This window comes from Bemisia tabaci, chromosome 2 (assembly GCF_918797505.1).
Source record: "Bemisia tabaci chromosome 2, PGI_BMITA_v3".
Classification (NCBI taxonomy): Eukaryota; Metazoa; Arthropoda; class Insecta; order Hemiptera; family Aleyrodidae; genus Bemisia; species Bemisia tabaci.
Genome location: NC_092794.1, coordinates 60,004,353 through 60,025,139, shown reverse-complemented (window position 1 = coordinate 60,025,139; position 20,787 = coordinate 60,004,353). Strand labels below are relative to the sequence as shown.

The following is a 20,787-nucleotide window of genomic DNA, read 5'->3' as shown; positions in this document are numbered from 1 at the left end:
GCCAATAGGACCTAAAAGTTGGCTCTTGTTAGATTACGAGCAACGAATTTTAGTATTTTATACACTGTCTTTTTAGGAACAATCAACTTTAGAAAGAATTCTGAAATGAATTGAGACACCTATTACAACTTTAAAGGTGCTAGTTCCGCCGCAGTTTCAGTACTAACTGCACTTTTGCTTTGAAGCATATGAAAGGAGATATCACTTGCTGGGGTCTCAAAAATATTTTTAGAGTAATTACTTACTGAGAGAAGATAAATTGAATCAATTTAAATTCAGATTAGGTGTAAAAGCTGCTTACAGATGTGAGTATGTCAAACACTTTCTTTGGAGGCAAATTAATTTATTCAACATATTTACGTTGTTAAACAAAGATAATCAGTCTTTCTGTCAGTGTCGAAAATGCTTGTGTCTTCGGGCTGATTGATTGTCACCTGATAGTGGCAGTAGTTCATGCCGCCATGCTAGGATTTACTGTTGTGTAAATATCCCCGATGCGCTTGCTGCCTCTACCGCTTGCAATCTCCAGGTAGACTTCAGAGCCTGCATGGTGCGCGTGCCGCCAATCCCAATGCGCGTGCAAAAGTTACCCATCTTACTGCCATTGAAACGCCCGCAGAACGCTAACAGACCACAAAATGCGAATATGTTAAAAAAGTTGCCGCAGCGCACAGTGATTAAGACGACATATGCCAGGCTTATGCTTTGTTATTTGAGGTCAGACAAAGTCTGATCAGGGACCTTGGGAACAAATAGGAGATTGACTCCCAGGAATCTCCCTGCTACCTTTGAGGATACACAGAGGGGAGGTTCCTAATTTTTCAAGTAGAAGTTCCCGGGAAAATTTTGAAACTATTTTATGAAAATTGGGAAGAGCCTGAAGTCGATGTCACAAGTCCAAAGTCTACCTATCCCTGTCTGAAGTATGGACCCCTATAGGTGGAGGACAGATCCCCCTCAACAAAACACCAGGTCACCAAATTGACATTTAGGAAAGGAACGAAGATGTTCTCTGAAGAAATCCGACCCAAAGAATTTGAATTTGATGGTCTTTAAGCCCCTGATGATGAGGCACAGGAGTTCCTGAAACTTGTAAATTCAGAAGGTTTGAGATCCTCCTGTTCCCCAGCAGTGAAGCCTTGAGGGGCTACAACACATGATAACAACTTCGGATTCTTTGGATCCAATTTCCTGGGAAAATTTCCTTATTCTGAGCTTTGGTGTCAATTTTGCAACTGGTATTTCTGTCCCCTCAATTAAGGGTCAGTATTTCGGACAGGGATGAACAGATTTTGGACATTTTGGTGTTGACTTGGGTTAATATGTTTGGTACTTCCTGATTTTGATGGAATGATATCAAAATACTGCCAGAGACTCTGACTTTTGAAGATGGAACCCTCTTTCAACCCCAAAAATGGCCACATGGCTATGAAACTCAGATTCCTATGGGTCAATCCCTTATTCTTTCCTGCGATTCTTGACCTTGTTAGACCTGAAATAACCCAAAGAAACCTTAGTGCAATCTTGATCACCTGGTATAAGAGGTGAATAGAGGAATTCCTTCTTGTTTATCGGATTCAAATTTTATTGAGATCACACGATGTATTGAGACGTTGATGATCAATTTCAGTTTGTAAAGAGTAGCACTACAATTGGCCTGTCCTGAGGGTCTTCGTTTCCACAATAGGTGGTTGGAAGGCTTCTGCCCGGACTAGAACTTGCTCCTACTGTCCCGAAGACAACACTGCTGTTGGTATTATTGAGACACTGCTTCTTAGAGTGCGTTTTGTCCATTTGCAAAGTTGCTATGATTTATGCTTGAATTCACGTAGTTAAGTTTTAACCCTGGTTAGGGTATGTTCATCTTTAGGAAAGACTCTGTTTTCTTCCTTCACAAAACAAAAAATATTTAATTGTTCCTCGTCAGTAACTGACATGATGTCACGTGTAGTAAAAGATGTAATGCTTTCAAAAGTAAAAGTGAGACGAAAATGGCCTTGAAATCAGGAGGAAATCTCTCATGCTACAATGATAGAGAGCCGCAACAAAAATATCAGTATTTATTTAATTACTCACCATCCAATTGAGAGCTTGCTATTTTGTCATACTGCAGGCAGATTTGTGCTTTCATCTTTAGAAACTACGCCACCATTACGAAAAGTCAAATCATCTTGAAGATTCGACAAAGGAACCATGAGGAGAGATAAGGATGAAGCCTGAAGGAAAATCTGCAAAAGAACAAAATATATCGCTATAATCAAATTAAATGTTGGAAAGAAGTGAAGAGATAGCCTTGGTGAGGAAACTCCAGGCCTGTGTTGCGAGAAATTAGATAGGGCTACTATCGCGTATTCTTCTTCAACCAATTCTACCACCATCTTGATGCATGAATTCAAAGGCAATGAGCAAGCAGTTCGAAACCCATTTTCGGCTACCATAATTTTTTGCACTTTCGTGTGAGCTTTTCTCCCGGTTGCCATTATCAAAAAAAGTTGAGAAGAAAACAATAAGCTTGGCTCAATGAATACTTTTGAGTGATACAATAAGAAAAATTGATCGAAAGGGCATGGTGCAACGCGCCTGGAGCTGCTAAGAAATACTCCATCAGGTCACTGATATTTTTATGGTTCATTTCCTTGGAAAAATTTCCATACAAAAGGCTTCATCTGACACCGACTCTTTGAAACCATACAATATATGCTGATTCAACCTTTTTGAGCATAAATCTAAAATCTGAAAGATATGAACACATAACAAAAAGTTTCCTGCAATGCCACCTTCCATGCTTGTCATGGAAAAGAAAAAACCCACACACATACACTCTGAGAGATTTGAAGTTTAAAAAGTAAACAGCTAATGAAAACTGGCTTTTAATAAAACGTAAGTTGAGGATATAGGATACTTACGGTATTAGAAATACATAGCAGGAGAAGACATCTCTGTAAGGTTGTCGGCAAACAAGTGTCACTCCAAGAATTCTTGTGGCTGTGCAATGACAAGGATTTACTGGAAAAAGTTGCAAGTCTCCACTCCATCCAGGGGTGTTGAGATCGATTGCAGTCTGGAGGGCATCCTCATAAGTTTTATACCTTCTTTAGTGTTGCGTTGCATTCATTTGCATTAGTATGACGCTGAAAAAGAAAACACATTATCTTTTAGGCCAAAGGATAATTAATGAGCAATGACCTAATGACGTTTTTCATAATGGGGCATAGATAATTGAACTTTTTAATCATTGAAGTGTGATGGGAAATATGAGCCGTAACTGAAAGTGAAGTGTTCCTATAATCTTACACCATCTTCACATTTGAGCCTTAAAATTTAACACTGAATATTAATTGGCCTATTAACTTAACATAATATGAAGATAAGAATAGTCCTTAAAGCCTTACCCAACCTCCTAACATTTCTGATTCTGCAAATATTTTCTGTTGAGTCCTGGTTGTTTTTGAGCCTAAAAAAGGTAAGATATGTTGGCCTACCTACATTCCTTAGTGCATCTTTAGAATTTAAAATATCCTACTTTAGAGGCTGTAATTCAAGAGCGACCTTCCTGCAGATGTCCTGCCACTGAAAACCCCAAGTTCAAGAGTCCTGTAACAACATAGGAAACTCACATTTTTGTTCATTTAATGACAGCTACTAAAAATATCATAACAAGGGAAAAACTTGAGGATACACAAGGTACTTGAGACAGGGGAGGAAATATCAACACCAGTGTGAGGTTCGAGCATTCGAAGTTAAAAAAAAAAAAAAAAATAGTTACTGGTATATTGCATACTCCATCAGAGCCTGTTGAAGTGCTGAAGAGAGAAATTTGACGGAAAAGAGAAGGGATGATTAGAGAAGCGCTAAGAGACAATACCAAAAAATTGAGTAAAAAATGAGAAAATGGATAATTTGTAACATTTAGTGAGGACTTACCAAGCTACAATGGACTGGGATGCTCCTATAATTTCCTAGCATTCGATCAAGAATTATGATGCTGATAAGCTTCCTTAAATTCTGGAAATGTTTACAGCCATATTTTACACCTCATTTCCTCCTTTCAGATTGATTTTTAGGTGGAAGAATAGAAACAGAGGGGCAGTAGACACTCAAACTAATATTTGAATAGCTGAGGGTTCTTCTCATTAACTGAGAATACAGATAGTACAGGAAATAGAATATTGCTCACTCATACCAACTTCAAAATTTCTTTTTGGTAAATATGGGAGAAGCCACACGGAATTAATGTTCAAACTTCTAAGGATAATTTCTTTTTGGTAAATATGGGAGAAGCCACACGGAATTAATGTTCAAACTTCTAAGGATAGTTAGCATGACAGTGCATTGATTTTTTGATGCACAAAAGATATTTCAGTGGTAAAACTGCAGAAACGCATTTCTTGGTTTGTGATGTTGCAGATTTCTTTTCACACTCTATTTTCTATGTGGGAGACTTCTCAGCATCATTTCTTAAAAATTTAGGATGATTTTGCTTGTCTACGTACAGAATATTTTGGGAAAATTTCATGCCCTGATAGATGATTTGATCTCTTTTTTCAAAATATGACAGAGGCAGAGATTTTGAAACACCGCGGCAGAGATACAAAATTTTTCAGCTTCACCGCCGATTTGTAGATAGTTAAAAAGTTGCATAACTAGTGTCAGGAGTAATTAATAAGAGGTTTGGTCTCCTAAAAAATTGTTTCATCTTTACTTGTGGTCAATTCAAATGGTCTTTGCTGATGACAAAATATTGGATTACACAATAAACACACGACAAGTATAAGATCATCATCAGACGATACACACTACAGTGAATAAAAAACAGAGCAGTAACTTTCAATCCAGAATTGGCTATCACTTAAAAGGAACAGATCTAACCAACCAAGCATGGCACCTGGTTCATCTATACTTCCTTTTCTTATGCTGCATGCTATCAGGGCCTATTAAGAGGATAAATAAAAAACGATAACTTCTACGCGGAAGAGAAGTAGACAGTGAAGGTAATAAATAACAGGTGCTGTCAAAATTGAGGAACTTCAAAATTGTCAGCGAAATGTTACAATCCAAAACTGCATAAAATTTGTGACTCAAAAGTTTTCTTCTAGCTCTTGATACTTGCCGGGATAGGTACCAATGAATAAGAATCCATTTTATCAATAAATAAATATATAAATATAAAGAAATGAAAATAAAGATAAAAAACTGCACTTTTTACAACTTTCGAGGTAACTTACCTCCCTCTTTTCAAGTACTCCTCAAATGTATGTCCACACAAGCTGACAATATACCACCAGGATTAAGAGCAGTTAGCTCCTTTCAATAGGCTAAGTATTTATCTACATGCTAATCAGTTCCTACATGGGGAGAGTTCAGCCTTTTAAGAGTTCACTCTTTAACGTAGAAAAGCTGATCCATTTTTAAAAGAGCTTGTAAGTTCTCTTATGTCTCAAAAGTCACAGATTTAAGTAAACAAATGTTCTCAATGGTCAATAGACTTCAAGGAGTTTCAGCCAACCTCAACAATTATCAGCCTCCTCTTCATAGATCCATGCGAACTAACAGTATCCTCCAAATTTGCACATTATCATAACTTGAGATTACCCCCCTAGTTTTTTCTATTTAATACTCACACTCTCAAGTAAATAGTATAGTTAAAATTAATTTAATTACATTTTTTCTTAAATTCTGAAATTGAAAAATGCAATACTGGGAATCCTTCATGAAAAGTAAGATATCTCGGAGGATTATTTTCAACACTGAAAGGAAAAGGCAGTAAGTCCAGGGAAAAATAAATGACTTGCACTTATTCAGTTTTCGAATGTGTTCCATCCTACATAAGGTCACAAGACATGTTTGTTACATAGCATGCTAACGTGTTGAAACAAATACATTGCTCACCCTATTACAGATAAGAGCCCTCATTTAAATGGAGACGTTTAATTTTTAGGGCACTCCTCAAAAGGAAAATCAACACTAATAACTTAAATAATCTTCTAAGTCCTTCATGTAATTTTTCCTTCACGAGTAGAAATGATCTCTTCATAATCGTCTTAAATTGATGGGACCGGATTTATCTAAATGGCATTACAATTTTAAAAACATCAAAACTAAATGCCTTCTCTCACATCGGAAGAGGTAAGTTCAATGTAACAAGACCTCCTCATACTCTTGAGCTCTGGATGCGCCTTATGAATACATTTGCTAATTGCCGAAAGAGACCTGGCTAAAAAAATTATGAGTCAAGAAAATAGTAACCGCCAAACTGTGTCTTAACGTTCATAATTTTGTACCTGACTTCAAGTGGTAAGGAAATTTTAGTGCGTCAACCATTCTGGGTTGCTCAATGGGGGCTGATGATACATCTCCTGACACTCAGCGGAGTGAGGATGGTAAGTAGATCGGCTCTTGAAGAGTACATTAATTTAATTGGACTTTATTTTCAACCAATGATTCCGTAGATTGTTTATTTCTGTTTCATTAGAGTTTCATAACTGAAATTCTAGGAATGTTTTATGCTTAAAGAGAGCAATGTCAATTTGAAGTACTTAAAGGGTAACACACAGGATTATCGGAAATGGTTGTGAGTGTAGTAAGAACTGACATTACTTCATTCAAAAGGGGGATCCAGAGCATAATTACGGAATATTGAAGGGGTTGAGTGGAAACCGTAATCAGTAACTTTAGCCTTACATGATTTGTAGAAAGCCTCTCCTCCCAACACTTCCAGGATTTTTTATCCATTTAAATCAGCAGAGACCAAAATTAATTCATTTTTCCAGCTTTTTCCAACCAAATTCTTTGTTTGAAAGGAGGAAAAGTAGATTAGATTATTTGTAAAGGAGGGGAAATTTTCTGAGAAAGAAAGAATCTTTTGCTTTAAGTGTCAGAGCGCAAAAACGTATTCATGTATTTCCACCGGAAAAAGTATTCCTAACATTCAGAATTTAGAAACAAAATTTAACATTTAGGCAACATGAAAAAAAGGAGAGAATTTAAAAAAATTATTAAGTTTTCTTCTTACACATATCTGCTGATCTAAACCACTTTTTTTAATATAACTATAAAATATAAAATTATGCTACTACCCTTACTTCCTAAAAGAAAGAAAGAAATACATGTTGATTCAGTTTACTTTCCCAGTCAAGATTTTCAACATTGATTAGGGACTTGGCATCAACCTTTGACTACTTGTCATAATGGGGTTTGCATGAAACTAATTTTTTGGCAGGGCTAGGAGAGATAGATTTACATAAAATAAACATGACTAACATTTGACTCTTCAAGTAAGAGCGATACCTGTCAAATTGAATCCTTGGTGCTGACGGACGATAGTGAAACATGTCTTGAATTGTTCGTTAAATATTGAAGCTTGGCTTTTCTTCTCCGATTAATAATAGTGGGGAAAAATGAATTCAGGAATAAGAAAAAATTAAAACCCTAGGTTTCAAAGAAGTATAAAGATTAAGATTTTACTAAAGTAGAAATGAAGGTCGACTAATCAGTTACTAAAATCTTAATTACCAGCCCAGTTTATAACTGACATTAACAAGCTATCGCTTAAGGTATGATTGGCCTACAACAACTGTCTGCTCAAATGAATTAAAACCGCTTTTACGTGACATCTTTGTATTTTATTATAAATAAATATGAAGTTATTTTACATTGAGAAAAATGAAGTCTTTATGATAAAAGAGATAAACTGATAAATAGGTAAAGGAGATGATTAAAACATAATCATTACAACACTATCATTGGAATGAAAGCCAACTTTGTGGATCAATAATAAAATGTGATAAAAATTAATTGGTAAGATTTTTTATTATCTTGTGATTGAATCAACTAGTCCTTATTTTAATGAGAATACTGCACAAAGTAATGAGAAAAAAAGTACACACATGAATTTAAAACTGACAGCACACAACACTGAAGTAGAATTAAGAGTTCTTCCTAGAGGATAAATACGAGTTCTTCCTAGATGATATTAAGAGGTCTTCCTAGAGATTATCTTCTCATTTGTGGGAGTTATCTGACGCCTCAATCGCCTAGATTTAGGTCAAGTCTCATGCCTAATTTCATACGAGATAACCTACACTGCCTCTCCTACCTAGATAGCAGCAAAAAAATCATAGTGTATCATTAATAAAGAGTCTGACATTTCGCTAAACAGATAGCCAAAGACTAAAACACAAGAACTGAGTTGAGTAAAACTTCTTACTATTCAGAATTAAGAGAAAAAGAAGTGCTCCCTAAGTAAGTTCTGCCCAAAGAACTGCCTCCAAAGGTTGTAACATGTTCGACAGAAATAGAGAGAAAGAGGCAAAATGTAAAGCGAAGAGAGGAGGTGCACGTATCAAGCAGTTAAAAGCATTTGAAATGCATATTTCACTTCCATCGTAGAGGACAACAAACTTAATATCTTTTGGAGTAGTCACAATGAGAATAAAACATTAAGACAATCAGAAGAGAACAACTTGTTCCAGTTAATGCATGAACCTAAAAATTATGATAGCTCGGGATTTCTGATGCACCTGACAACCTTGATTAGTTTTTGAGGTGCTGGGACAAAATAGCATGCTGACCTAAAAAATTCTCAAGCATGTCATGTCTCCTTTTAACCAATTTTCAGATTTTTCTCAGAAAAAAATATTAGCACTAATCAAAACTTTTCGCTACAAGAAGAAGAGAGAAAAATCGTTTAAAAAAGAGGAAAAAATAGAAATAGATAAATATTAATACCAGCATTAAAGGTCAATGAAAAGAGAGTATTATTCGGTACGCAGAGAGCCGATAATAGCCAACAAAACTAACAGAAATGAAATTTATGCTTTGAAACTTGGTGAATGGGGCTAATGAAAATGATAGTTCGAAAGGAAAAAAAGGCATCAGCAGAAATGTCTCAGTCATAAATGTCAAAAGGTCATGAGGCGATTAACTGACTCTGGTATCAACGCAAAACCAAAAAGTGCAAATGAAAATAACGAACTGTTTGCTGTTGTAACAATTATATGTTTCAGGAATAAAAAGTAAAAGAATTGAACATGCGACATGTAGGCCACATTTAAAGAATGCTTGTATGTTGACTAAATGGTCAGCTCGGGCATCTCCTCCCGTATGAACAGAAATGCACATACAGTGACGACAAAAAAAAAAAGTTGGGAAAAATCAAACTATTTCTATAGCTCTCTCTTTAATCTTGGGACATTCATTTCAGCCCATTCATTTCCCTTGATCCTTCAGAATAGTCATCTTTCCATTTACACCTGATAAAAAACAAGTTCCCAGTTAAACTTGATGCTGTCAATGCTAATAGATTTCAAGAACGAGGCTTTTCCACTGACATCATAAGGAAGAGACAAAATTAGAGAGAAAGTTGTTCGAAACAGGACAATAGTACCGCACAGATGCTATGGCCAAGATACTGACAAGTCAGAATCATGGGCTTTTTCTCTAGTCAAGGTGCCTACAAACTTGAGGAAGAAAAGTTTGACAGCTCTTTCAGGTTTTCCCTGACCAAGATGGTAAAATTCCTTCTATTTTTTATTGTTCGTTGTTGTTAAATTTTTTTAAATTTAAAATTTGTTGTTAAATGTTTAAATTAAAGTGATCTTGTTGTCCATACGAGGGGGGACCCAAAAAAAACCGGAATTTTGCTGTAACTTGGCAACAATCGAAAATATTTGGGTTTCACCCCTAAGAAGTGTAACTAGGAGCTATGAGGAGTCACTGGGCCAAATTTCAACATCGTAGCACATTTTCTTACCATTTTGGCGAGACTTGGATTCTGGGGTATTTGGCGACTTCGTAGTTTTTGAAGATAGGTGATTTTCGTAGGCTACGTGTGGCTAAACTGTGTTAATTTTTGGAGTGAATGTTGCTGGGAACATTATTTACCTATAACATAAGTGAACAAATGTTTTTCTTCGTTTTAAAGTGTGATTTATTGTTCGAACGTAGGCTGAACGCCAGGCGGCCGTCAACGGCTAGCGCGCAAAATAGGGGATCAATTCGGCAACAACGCGTTTTATGCCAAAATTTTTCACAACAATGTTCTGAATATTTCTGTATTACATCCAAGTGATATCTGCTAGTAGACAAAACGATATTTAATCATGTTCATTCACAAAAACGCGATTTATTTCATGTTTTCATCGGTTCTAGCCGATGGCGATAGCGGTTTAGAGCCGTACAGGGGTTTCGGACGATACAGACCATTGTGAAACTGAAAAACCGTACTTACACTGAACTTTTTGATAAGGCTTGTCCTTCAGAAACAGTACTTTAAAAGGTTAACGGAGAAAGCCGTATTTTATCGAGCACGAGAGAAAAATTTGAGCTCTAAGTGTTGTTACTGAAATTGACCCATCTTCAAAAACTACGAAGTCGTCAAACACCCCTGAAAACAAGCCTCGCCAAAATGGAAAGAAAATGTGCTACGATGTTGAAATTTGGCCCAGTGACGCTTCATAGCTCCTAGTTACACCTCCTAGCGGTGGAACCTGAATATTTACCATTATTGCCAAGTTACAGCAAAATTCCGGTTTTTTTTGGGTCCCCCCTAGTAGTTCTCCCTCAAACAAAGTTTCAACTTTCAGGAATTTTCTCTTGAGCTGAAAAGACAATTTAGAGGACAGAGAAAAAATTCCTATTCCTCGATCTTACATTTTTGAAGGAAATTTTTTATTTTGATATTCCTGGTTTTGTTATCCTGTAGACACCCTTGACAATTGTAATGATCAATCCTGTGAGTCAATGAAGAAGTGTGAGAAAAAAAAAAAAGGAAAAGAAAAAAAAACCTACATGTGTGTACTACATATCCTTGCATATTAAATTTTGGCATGAAGCAAGCGATGATTGCATAACGATGGTTGTACCAATAGCTACTGAAGAGAATCCCAAGTCCCTCATTCACATTCAATCAGCCATTTTTCACAAGCTTTCTCTGAGTGTGAATGCAAGTAAGTTCGGGGCAATTTTTTAGGTGCTGTGCAATTTGTTGTAGGAACATTCTCCTTTGTCCTTAATTACAGGAAATTTGAACTATTAAGAGAAGCACCTTGGAGCATTATAAATCGAAAATAAAAATCTTACCTCTGCTTTAGTAACGTCCACCTCGGCCACCGCCGTAACTGCCACCTCCGTAGCCGCCACCTTCAGGAAAATTAAGTTTAAATTAGTCAATGAAAATAATTGAGCCCTGCTTCCTTTCTTTCAGAAGGGATTTAAATATTACCCCAAATTACCAGACCCATTACCCATACCCATTATTGTTCATTATTACCCTACAGACCTGAAAAGCTGATGTTCTATTAGAATTACATTGACCATGATGATTTTTTGGTTATTATTACATCAACAGCAAATAAAAAGTTTGCACTGTGTAATAGTGCCTACAGATGATTTGTGAATTTCTGGTGAAAGTGTAAAATGAATTTTCACATCCCTTCAAGTTCCCATGATCCCGAGCACTTTTAACTCTAGTTGCCTAGCTGCACTAGTTGCCCGCGATAACCCCCAAGAGAGATGCAAGGAAACTTAACCCAAATAAACAACCCAGTATCTGCAAACTACTTCAAGTTTCCTGATATATAGTTCTGTAGTTCATAAAACATTTGTCCCAACAACTGAACAGGAGTCTCGAAAACTGATAAAAGCTTGCAAGATTGGCTTATTTCGATTGAGTTTGGTTGACTCCTTTGTTCACACTTCAAATACGGTGGTATTTCGGTGTTTATAGCTTGTTCACTTGTACAGTATTTGAACTATAGGTAGGCTGTTGGAGCACAGCCATTTTGAGGTTCTTGGTCCCCATCCTCGGGTCTAAGTTGCCTATAAAACAATGTGGAAATCCTTGTTTCCTTTGTTAACTTGCCATTTTGTAGAATAATACTAAGGATACTTAAATGCACCTTGCCATGACAAAACTGTGTAAAGGAGCCAAGTTCCATCATTCCTGCTTTGCTTGATATGATTTTTGAACAATATTACCGATAATCTTCTCATCATACGTTTTAAGAACCTCTCTGTGAGCAACAGACTTACTGTAGAACGGATAAGAAGTGAAAAATTATCAACTTTCTTCCATCAATTTTGATGGCTTTTAACACCTGAAATTCCTCACAGTTTAATTGAAAGGATGTTCAGGTTATCCTAAGCATTGAAAGACCAAACTTTTAAATGGAATGAAAGAAGAAGGATAGATCTTACCACCACTTCCGTAGGGTGCACTCCTGTTACCACCAAAACTATTCCTGACTGGGCCACCACCGTATCCTTGTTGATAATCGTTACCGGAACCCCAGCCGCCAGAACTTCCTGCAAATTCATAAAAAGGCAACGGTAAAAAGTGGAAAACTAAATCAGGACAAACTCGCATAAAAACTAAATTGTCATAACCAAAGCAGCAAGTGATTATACTGTTCCAAAGTAATAATAATGCTCCCTGTGGATTTTCTTCTCAAATAATGGTAACATGCTCATTTTATTGGAAGATCCAGACCCACCAGAATACTGAAGACAACCCTTGTGCAATGAAAACAAACAGATATAAAGTCTACAGTATGTTTTGATCACTGAAAGAAAAGTTAAATCTTTTTCGTCCCCCAAACCCCCTCTTTTGGAGGGAAAATAATGCTTCCTCTACCACGCAGCAGCCTTTAATGTTACAGGCATGAAAAACTATGAGATACGTAGATGCTCATTAATGGAGAGGAAAAATTTGTATACTTCTGGCTAAAATGTAGCACAAAATACCAAAGTCTGATTTTCCTTCAAAACGAGGGAATCTGTTGCAGCAATATCAGAAGTTAAAAAAATATGCAGCAAAGTCTCTTACAGCAAAAAAGGGACATACACTTTATAAAGGAAACATATCCATATTTCTGAAAACAATATTTTGTACTATGGTAAAAATGAGATTTGGGTGAGCTAGCAACTGCTTCCGATGCTCTCCTTCTAAAAGATATCAGTCGATATTCGGTAGCAGGGCGAATATTGGTTTAAGTCAGACAAGGCTCTCAGTAAGTTATTTGCATGGACTCAAGACATCTTTCTTTTTAATGTGCTTTGCAGAGGTCCTACATACATGAAAATGTGGTTGTGATATTTTCTCATGGCATGAAAAACAAAACTTCGAAAACTGCAAAAGAAGAGTTAAAACTCTTCAGCTACGAATATGATGACAAGACTTACCACCGAAGTTTCCACCTGCAGCAGGTGCAGCACCCCAACCTTGGCTTTGTTGGCCTCCCCAGCCGCCACTTTGCTGGCTCTCCCATGGACCGTAATTGCTCTTCATGCTACCACCACCATTTCCTGAACAGCACAAAAATAGAATTCACAATTAGATTGAATAAAGCAATTCCATATGGATATTTCTGGTTTGAATGCCGAGTACAGTTAGTACAAAACATATTACATTACATCTACTTCATTCTAAGATTATGACTATACTTTGCTAAGATTGCTCCTACTTTATTCAGAGATAATATATTTGACTAAAAATGTTGCTTCAGATGACTAGGATCCACTGTGGACGGTAACATGAACATTTGTCTCAATACTTGCAGGTTTTCGGCTACTCAGGAATACTTGGAAGCTTTAGAGTTTGCAAGTAAAAACCCGGGAAAAATTCACTATTGCCACAGCTGTAAACGTTGACTACTCAGTCCATCCTGAGTTTATCATGTAAGACACTGACATAAATATATTACCACAAAATGTTAGAAAATAATTTGACTTACCACCCCAGGAGTTGCCGCCGCTAGCACCACGACCACCCCAGCTGTTGCCGCCCCAGGCTCCACCGCCGCCACCACCACGGCTGGATCCTCGACCGGCTCCTCGCCCTCGTCCGCCCATACCGCCACGGCCACCGCCGCCACCCATGGGCATGTCACCTTTGTTTACAGCTTTCTTTGTGTCAACCAATTTTCCTTTGATTGTGTGTTTCTTGCTCACTGCAAAGACACAGACATAAGGTATCAGTAAACCATAATTAATACCATTAATTGCATTGATTGTTCACATACTGGTAGTAGCACTTAAATACCCACCACAATTAAATACAAACCTGTGACATTTATTTCAGGTTAAAAACCCTTTCTTGATAACCCATACTTTATTAACATAAAGCTAATTCCATACCAAATCAGGGTGTCTACTAAAACAGGCTGGTCAAAAGTAAGTGCTTATACAGTACTTTTTAAGTACATTCTCAAGAAATTCAGTACCTCTTCCAACAGAAAAATTCCATTCTTTTTCAGAACCTCCATTTGACGAAATTAGAAAAATTCCAAAAATTTGAAATTCCAACAAAAATCACAAAAAATTTAAAAAAAGAAATTCCGGACCTTTTTTCAGAATTTTCACACTTTTTCAGTACTTCCGGACCGCCCTTAAAAAATCAGTACTATTTCCGGACTTGTAGACACCCTGCAAATCAACAAAATTTGTCAAATTATTGAACCACTTTAATTCTTTGCAGTATAAAGAATGGAAAATACAGAAAAATACTCACAGACAATTTTATCTACAACATCGTAGTCGTCAAATTCAACGAAAGCAAATCCTCTCTTGGCTCCTGTGTCTTTATTTACAACAATTTTGATGCCTTTGATGTTTCCAAACTGGCTGAAATATTCCCTTAAGTCCTCTTCTTCTGAGTCTTTCAATCCGGAGACGAATAATTTGGTCACAGTTGCGTTAGCTTCTGGGTTTCCGATTTCCTGGGGAAAAGAACAAAATTGCATTTAAGCCAAAAGAAGAAGTAAAGAAAAACTAGACGAGGAAAGCTGCAAAAAAAAGGAGGTTTACTTGAGAGTAAAACATAAAATTTATTGTTTGTTAGAAATTAAGAAGTTTATGCAGTTATGCAGTTATCGGTTGCAAGAATGCAGAAAGTTCCTGGCCTTCTCACTTTAAAAACTTCTGTTTCCTTGCACTTAAGTTAGCACATAAATTTCTGTTGAATGGTGCTATTTTCTAATGTAACATTTGTCCACTCTTTTCTTTTCTCAGTTCTAGGGAGAATTGAAAATTGTAAGACAAGAAAGATCTCTCAACACCCTCTTCGTTTGGGTAAAACTTGGTTCCTCTAATTTGTTGACAGACCTCTTTTAGCATAAATGTCCTTCGCTTACAACTGCTTTCATCTGCAGATGTTACTGTCAACACACTGGCTACAATAAATAAAATACTTACATCTCTAGGAACTGCTCTCTTGCTTTCTACTTCTCGGCCATCAATTTTGTGTGGCCTGTGTGCCATGGCATCGTCAACCATATGTGCTCTTGAGTAAGTGATGAAACCAAAGCCACGGGACCTGAAAGCAAGAGACAACAAGTCATTAGATGATCACTTATCTTCTTCCTCATGAATGAGTCCTCATTAAAAGTCAGGTGGCTGTTAAACAGCTCTACACAAGGCAGCTACTTTTAAAAGAGACCTTAGGGCTCTCAAGGTCCAAATTGAGAAACACATGGAAACACATATTAGTTGGAAAACATGCCTACATAAAAATTTAGGAGAAAGAAACAATCCATGCCATATACATAACGCTTGAAGTTCATGTAAAAAAATGCGGAGAAAGTTTTTTTTAAAAGTAATTTAAGTACTATTAAAACAAAAACTTCCTGTGTCACTCTTTCCTTCACCATTAACTTATTAATGTAAAGCTTGTTATAGAAATCTTTGTCTTATTCGCAGATTATTGCCAACCCCACAATACATCAAAAAAGGCAAGGTTATCTAAAATGGGCTCTACTGTCATTTACATGGCGTCTTACAGAAAATCGAAAATTGGGACTTAGAAGTTTATGAATAATCTCTAACTCCATTGGTCATCATTAAAAATAGTTTTTGGGCATGAAATAAAACAAACTCCTTGAGGCATACAAGTGAGAGAACAACTGGTGTCTCGAGCAATTAGAAAGTTAGCCACAGCCGAGGAGAAAACTGAGGCTAACTGAAATACACTGCATAAGTTAGAGCTCTCAATGGAAAAAAATTACTAAGACAAATATAATGCTTACTTCTTGGTCACTGGATCTTTCATTACGACAACATCGACGATTTCTCCCCATTGTTCAAAGAAACTTTTCAGGCCATCGTCATCTGTTCTGTAATCTAACCCTCCGATGAACAATTTCCTGAACTGTTCTGGTTCTTGCTTGGCATCCTAAAAAAAAAAAAAGAAAGACATGTAAAATTTAAGTAAGGAAAATATATAATTCCATAACTTGAGTATAGGTTTTACATATTTCTGTGTTCCTTAAGAAAGGCATTTGAGCAACTAAATGTTGAAACAGTTGACCTCTTGATAAATTTGGTTACAGGATGGTTGTAGAAGAGGTAGTAAGCTGCCAGGATTACCAGCAGGGCACCCTGTAGAGGCCTGGCACCATCCATTCGGCCATTGCGTACCCCTCCATTCTTTGACAGTGCTCTCTTTGTTGGACACAGTGCCATGAGACATGACGAATCTTTCCGACTGGCGATTGGTCGGTCATACGTTGGAATTCGGCGATTTACCCGAATCTCCACCGCGGGGTGCATGTTCCGGGGGTTCGAGACTCAACGTTTTCATGTAAACAACTATGCATGGCGGCGCATATTGCGCCGGGTGTGTTTTTGAATTTATGGATCGTGGGCAAGATCCACACTTTAAGGGACTTGAAGCAACCACGTACTTAATAAAATTGTACATTTAAATTATTTTTTCAAGTTATTATTAATTCTGATTGTGAATGAAGGTAGTTTTCTCCGTTATGACACAAGCGTGCTATGTTCGCTGATATCAAGGCATTCTAGGAGAAAAAATTGTTGCAGCCCAGAAAGTATGAGTCTTGAGCGACATCCTCAGCATTCATTCCTTCTTTTCAGATATTTTTTGCATCACTTATCAGGGATGTAAAATGAATCTAAAATGATATGAAAGTACACAAGATTTCTTAGGAGGAGTGTAAACCATAAAAATTATTTATAATAATATTAAGAGTTTGATCGTATTTTGTTAAATATTTAGAGATTTTCTGATTATTACGAATTTCACGGCCTACTGGCACTATTGCAGAATGTTATACTTTCATGGAAATTTTACGCTTATATGAAATTGCATGCATTTTGCATCTCTGCTCATTACTGGAACCCATTCAGCGGCTATCAAGACTGAGGCTGCTGTTTAAAAAATGTAAATGGTGCTAGCAAGAAAGGGGTTGGGGCCCTCTGGGGAGACATATTTTTTCAAATTTAAAATTTATCATTGAGGGTTGAAATTCTCACACATCAGGCAAGTAGGGATTGTCCCCTCCCCCGTAGTCAGAGAGAGTACTAAACATTTTTTCTGGGACAATTTGGGTCAATTTCACTGTGAAGTGTGTCAGCAGCGCCAACTCCCTCCCCGCAGGCACAGACCTCTCCAGTTAGATTTCCGGGGTCCAGCTGAATGGCACAGCTACATTTAATCATTCAATCTAATCTTTCAATTCTATCATTAAGTCGTACGGTTATGGTAGACTTCAGGATTTCGTACTTGTCTGTTACGCAATTTGCAAACATTTGTTTTTTTGTAACTGTCTTCAAACTCCAGCGTCATTGTCCGGTGGGATTTTCCAATCAGAGTCTACACACTTAGACTCATCACTGACCCAATTTCTCGGAAATATCTAGCATGAATGGTTAAAATGTAGATTTCATTTGGCAGATAAAAGTAGCGATGGGCCCGAAAAAAAAATTTTCACTTATATTGACTTCTTTATAGACCTTTCTGACCTTAAAAGAAGCATGTGGACTTTAGGTCTGGCGTGTTATAAGAGGCCTGCTACAACAGAATAAAAATTATTCTCTTGAGATAAATTCGTTACCTCTGAACTAGAAAAGGCCATTGATTCAGCTTTGTTCTGACCCCAACACAAATAAACAATCAGCCCAACAGGCAGCATGCGTCAAGAGAGATTTATGCATTTACTGCTTCAGTTATTTGCATCTTGGTCTGGATAATACTGAAATAATGGTTTATACTGCTGAGAGCAATGGAATTTGTTGGATGTTCAACGTCTTTCGCAAATATTGACACATTACGGCAAGAGGCTGGTGTTACCTTTGATGCATCAACGAAGAGGTATCACAAACAACTTCGAAGTTAAAAGTTACAAAATCAAGCAGCGCTACTACATTTAAATTTGAGAATACTAGATATTCATACCAATTAGGTAATCAGAGACGTTTGGAGACTTTTATACGTAAATTCCGGTGGAAAACCCACTCCATGAAGACATTGGTACAATGTACAAGTGGAGTGAAACAGTTGCAAAAAGTAAACAAATACTTACGTTCGCGTAACGGTGAGCTTAGCTTATTGAGGCTAAAATGGAACGACTGAAACGATAAAATTAATTTTGAATTATTATACTATAATCGATCAGCACACGATGCTTGGGCATGCGATCGGTAGGCTTGGTTTCGTAAACAAATATGGCGGCGGTCCGTCACAACGTTGAGAGTGCCGAACCCCCGAAAACGCACCGCCGCGGTGGAGATTCGGGGTAAATCGCCGAATTCCAACGGTTGACCGTCCAAGTCGCCAGTCGGCAAAACCCGAGACATGACATATCCAACTGTTGACATGGATGACAAACTTAGGTTAAATGGCAGAGTGTGATTGGTCGGCTATGTCTTATCCCTGCTTTGTCGGATGGAATGGACAATAAACTAGAGGTACCTCTTGAGTTTCCGACAGTATGTCGTCCATTCCACCGGACAAAGCAGCCATAAGACAAAGCCGACCAATCGTGCTCCGCCATTTAACGTATGTTAACTATGTCGACCCAACAAACACAAAATTTCAACAAACTGGCTCCTGGGCGAGTTTCGAATCAAGGCATTGTTGCCTTGCACGTCCGTCTACTGGGTTGCTTTGCCTGTGAGACTAAGCATAACTCAGTCAGCTCCAAACAATTCAATGACCTGCGACCAAGGGTTTACTAGTCAAAGCTGCTTGGACAGCTTACTGGAGACCGATAGAACCACCAACAACCACCCCTATCCCCACGACGGATAAAATATGGTGATCGCGTTTTGATTTTGGCTGCTATCTTGAAGCGTTGTGACATCAGGAGGGTATGGGTTTCACCATGTAGTTTTAGTTTGAGCCAGCCCATGTACCCGATACTATGTGATGTCCTGAGGGTACGAAATGCGACCACCATTCTTCATCCGCCTTGCCCTATTCCAGGGTGGCATCTCTTGCATCGGCTCCCCAATCCGTCACAAGATGGTTGCTCTAGACCTAGATACCCGATAATTCTTGACAAAAGCAATGACTACAGCCATGAATGAACAAAAAGACTGGTGCATGTATCGAGAAAAACTCAGATGATCTGCACTGTCAAATAGAGAGGGCATAGATCAAGACAATGGAAGCAAGAGGAATAGTAAGGTGAGACGGGCAACAGGCCAGTTTCATGGCAGCAGGTAGCCTGCATCGAACTTAAACCCCCGAATAAATAACGATTGCAGAATCAGCTCGACGTCTAAATACGGTGATTTAATATTTCCATAACATATAAAGAAGTAAGGTCATCCGGTTGAGGAAAAGAACGTGGCTATAGCTACCATGACCGGCACGTCGACGAAGCCTGAAAAAGCGAACTGAAAGACTCTCTACCCTGAAACAATGCAGTCTTAGTGATTTGCATTGAAAATTACTTACTTCTGAAGCACCCATGACGTTTGATGAGATTCACACGGAAAAATAAAACACTGAAAAGAACTAGTGCGTGGAAATACAATGGAAAGTCAGTTTAAAATGGTGGAACGCGTATTGACTTAGGCCACTATTTCAAGATTAGAGAAGAAAAGACGCGGTTTTCCCCTCTCTACCTGCCGCATTCACCCCCTCTTCACCTCGGTTCCACCCCTTGAAGGTTGAGCCCCAAAATGGCGGCTCCACGGGAAAAGTCCAGCCGCTTCCGATGAGAATAAACAGAATGAAGTGAAAGCTAAAGAGTTACTGAACGAAATAAATTTGTCAGTCTAAAATAGAAAATTTTTTAGCTTTTTTCATGTACCTCGTCCAAGGCCAGCCCCTCTGCATTCTGAAAATCACTAGCCTATCAGGCTCCTGCCCGAGGACATCTGATAGGTTCTGTGTATGCTCAGTTGCGGACATGAAGATTGAAGGAGAATCAAATGTTAAGTCCTAGACAAGGACTTTTGCGAATCCATCACTTAAAAAGGCATTTTCGCTGACATTCATGTATCGACTGAAATAATGACTTTCCTTCGAAGTGAGACCCATTACCTTTACATAAAGTTAAACGCATGAATCAAAATACTCATTCATTCAATCATTTAGGTACCACAATCTAGCACGCATGGCATGACCAATTATTGACCATCACTATACTTCCAGACTTTTAAGTACTTGAAAAGAGGTTTCATTACCCTTCAGAGAAAGGTTTAGTTAAAAAATAGGAGCCAGAGAATCCATTCTTAACCAAATCAGCCTTTTTTGAGAGGATTATGAGTATTCCTGAGTTTTTCTTGAGACTTCTCACAATTTTTTTTTTAAACTGAAGCACTGCTAAATATACAGATCATTTATGATTATTGAAAAAGTTTTAATATTGATTGAAGATGACTTAAAATCCCTCAAATTTTTTAGTCTAATTTGAGTAACTTGGCACATTGCAATTTTCATCTTTGAAGGTAGTTTTAAGTCATGAAGTAGCACCTTTCAAAAAGTTCAGATAGAAATTCAGCACTTGGGATAAGACAATAAATTTTAAAGGAACTCACCTT

The 20,787-nt window shown here is 37.6% G+C and overlaps 1 protein-coding gene across 2 annotated transcripts; it reads right to left on the bottom strand.

Moving 5' to 3' along the window:
- Nucleotides 1-255: 255 nt before the first annotated feature.
- On the bottom strand, nucleotides 256-19,856 carry LOC109042704 (heterogeneous nuclear ribonucleoprotein A1, A2/B1 homolog). Of its 2 annotated transcripts, XR_002010101.2 has the most exons (11): nucleotides 19,697-19,856; nucleotides 16,020-16,165; nucleotides 15,190-15,310; nucleotides 14,507-14,714; nucleotides 13,731-13,946; nucleotides 13,180-13,302; nucleotides 12,196-12,303; nucleotides 11,080-11,139; nucleotides 2,907-3,131; nucleotides 2,077-2,228; nucleotides 256-623 (listed from the first exon to the last, which is right to left on the bottom strand). XR_002010101.2 is itself a non-coding variant. In XM_019059596.2 (9 exons), exons 1-8 carry the CDS (start codon nucleotides 19,709-19,711, stop codon nucleotides 11,087-11,089), a joined length of 990 nt encoding a protein of 329 aa, XP_018915141.2. In that variant the 5' UTR covers nucleotides 19,712-19,856; the 3' UTR covers nucleotides 7,601-8,095; nucleotides 11,080-11,086. The 2 variants fall into 2 exon arrangements, 1 of the variants encoding a protein (XP_018915141.2); XM_019059596.2 differs by lacking the exons at nucleotides 256-623; nucleotides 2,077-2,228; nucleotides 2,907-3,131 and adding an exon at nucleotides 7,601-8,095.
- Nucleotides 19,857-20,787: the final 931 nt, after the last annotated feature.

What these genes read in the sequence shown, in the direction of transcription:
- LOC109042704 (XM_019059596.2), bottom strand. An exon ending in AGAGAGCAGTTCCTAGAGAT is followed by an intron (nt 14,715 to 15,189) that starts GTAAGTATTTTA and finishes TCTTTTCCCCAG; the next exon opens with GAAATCGGAAACCCAGAAGC. An exon ending in TGCAGGTGGAAACTTCGGTG is followed by an intron (nt 12,304 to 13,179) that starts GTAAGTCTTGTC and finishes ATGAATTTGCAG; the next exon opens with GAAGTTCTGGCGGCTGGGGT.